The sequence below is a fragment of the Loa loa genome, assembly GCF_000183805.2.
Source record: "Loa loa unplaced genomic scaffold supercont3.1491, whole genome shotgun sequence".
In the NCBI taxonomy this organism is placed as follows: Eukaryota; Metazoa; Nematoda; class Chromadorea; order Rhabditida; family Onchocercidae; genus Loa; species Loa loa.
In genome coordinates, this window is record NW_018109671.1 from 1 (window position 1) to 1,966 (window position 1,966).

The 1,966-nt window shown below is 25.1% G+C and overlaps 1 protein-coding gene across 1 annotated transcript; it reads left to right on the forward strand.

The window, feature by feature from the left end:
• Positions 1-204: 204 nt before the first annotated feature.
• Positions 205-1,704, forward strand: LOAG_15077 (hypothetical protein; the record flags this gene model as incomplete). The annotated part of the gene is made up of 5 exons (XM_020448894.1): positions 205-324; positions 689-801; positions 1,101-1,165; positions 1,322-1,483; positions 1,607-1,704. Coding segments are annotated over 5 exons (558 nt in total), but the record flags the coding sequence as incomplete, so codon positions are not given.
• Positions 1,705-1,966: the final 262 nt, after the last annotated feature.

The following is a 1,966-nucleotide window of genomic DNA, read 5'->3' on the forward strand; positions in this document are numbered from 1 at the left end:
CATCCAGTATCCCTTAGCAATCCTCCTATTGACTATCCAGTATCCCTTAGCAATCCTTCTATTGACTATCCAGTATCCTTTAGCAATCCTGCTATTAACTATCCAGTAATACCTGAAATATCTCCTAGTAATCCTATAATTAGCGAATAATTGTAACGAAAAAACGATATTTTACCCGATTTTTTTTCATTATTTCTAAAATTGTTTTCAGTTATTAAAGAGCAAAAATTAAACTTACCAAAACACTTTGATGCTCGTTTACGATGGCCTCTCTGTTGGTCCGTTCATGTGGTAGCTAATCAAGGTGGATGTGGATCATGCTGGGTTAGTCTGTTATCAATATCATTGATAAGATAGAATTGATCCAATTAAGATGAATAACGATCATGCTGGGTTAGTCTGTTATCAATATCATTGATAAGATAGAATTGATTAGATAAAAAAAAATTCGAAAGTTACAAATCATTTAAGAAATCAAAAATCAAATCCAATTTAGTTCAGCCCTAGTAAATCAATAAATTTCCTCAAGTTTTTTGTTAATTAATTAATTGACTGTTAAATTTTTAAATTCAAATATAACAATTCATGCTACCAGACTGACAAGATTTAAAATTTTTTAAATTTAATTCAGATATTAACTGTTTAAATGTTCCTTCGTTTTTTTTTCTTCCTTTTTTTTTTTTTTAAGGCTATATCAGCAGCATCTGTAATGTCTGATCGTTTATGTATAGCAACAAATTACAGTAATCAAAAGCAAATCTCTGCAGAAGATCTGATATCTTGTTGTACCGAATGTGGCGGGTTTGTATATTAATTTAGCTTATTTTTAATTCTAATCATAACTTATATACAATAATTAGTGCTAATTAAAAGATCAGATTTAATTAAGATTATATATCTTACATATGGAAATAGCTTATTAGCATATTTGATTTATAAATCTTTAGATTATATGATTATAAATAATTTGTTAATTGTATATTATTTTCAAATTTTAAAAATTAGCAAACATTTTTTGAAATTTTTTGAATTTTATAAAATTTATTAATTAAAAAAATTTCTTCCTATCCGTTTAACTAAATAAGTAATATTTTTAAAAGATGCCAAGGATCACATTGGGCATTATCAGCATTTATCTATTGGCGAAATCATGGCGTTGTAACAGGTATTCTTATTGTTATTATCTTTAAGTAAAGATTTATAATGGTCATTTTATCATAGCCAATTGGTCATTTATTAAATATCACTTAATCTGTTTGTTATTATTTTTAAATAAAGATGTATAATTCAAAAAGTAAAAAATCTATAATTGAAATTACAGGTGGCGATTATGGTAGTTTTGAAGGTTGTAAACCATATACTACTGCACCAAATTGTGGTAGTCCATGCTCTTTTGAATACTATCGGAGGAAAATATCACCAGCCTGTCAAAAAACTTGTCAACCACTTTACGGTCTCAGCTATGAAGAGGATCTTATTAGCAGTATGTTTTTCTTTATATTATTATCAATATTATTATTATTCTTGTTCTTATCAATATTTTAGAACTATGGAAAAAAAATTGAAGTATTATATTATTATGTTAGCTATTTTTACTTTTGATTAGGTCAAAAGGCTTATTGGATTCGAGCACAAAAAGGTAACAGTGAAATTATGCCATCTGTACAACAAACTGTTGAGGAAGTTACTGGAAATGGTGTGTTTGTTAGTTTTTAATCTTATTATCACAATGTTTATCAAAAAAGAAAAACAGAAACAAAAAAGCAATACTGTTTAACAAGTGATATTAAATAATTAATACAAATTCTTACCTATTAATTATTTGATATTTCTTTGTATATTTTTCATTATTATCATTATTATTATTATTATTATTATTATTATTATTATTATTATTATTATTATTATTATTATTATTACTATTGTTATTATTAGTATTATCATTATTATTATTATTATTATTATT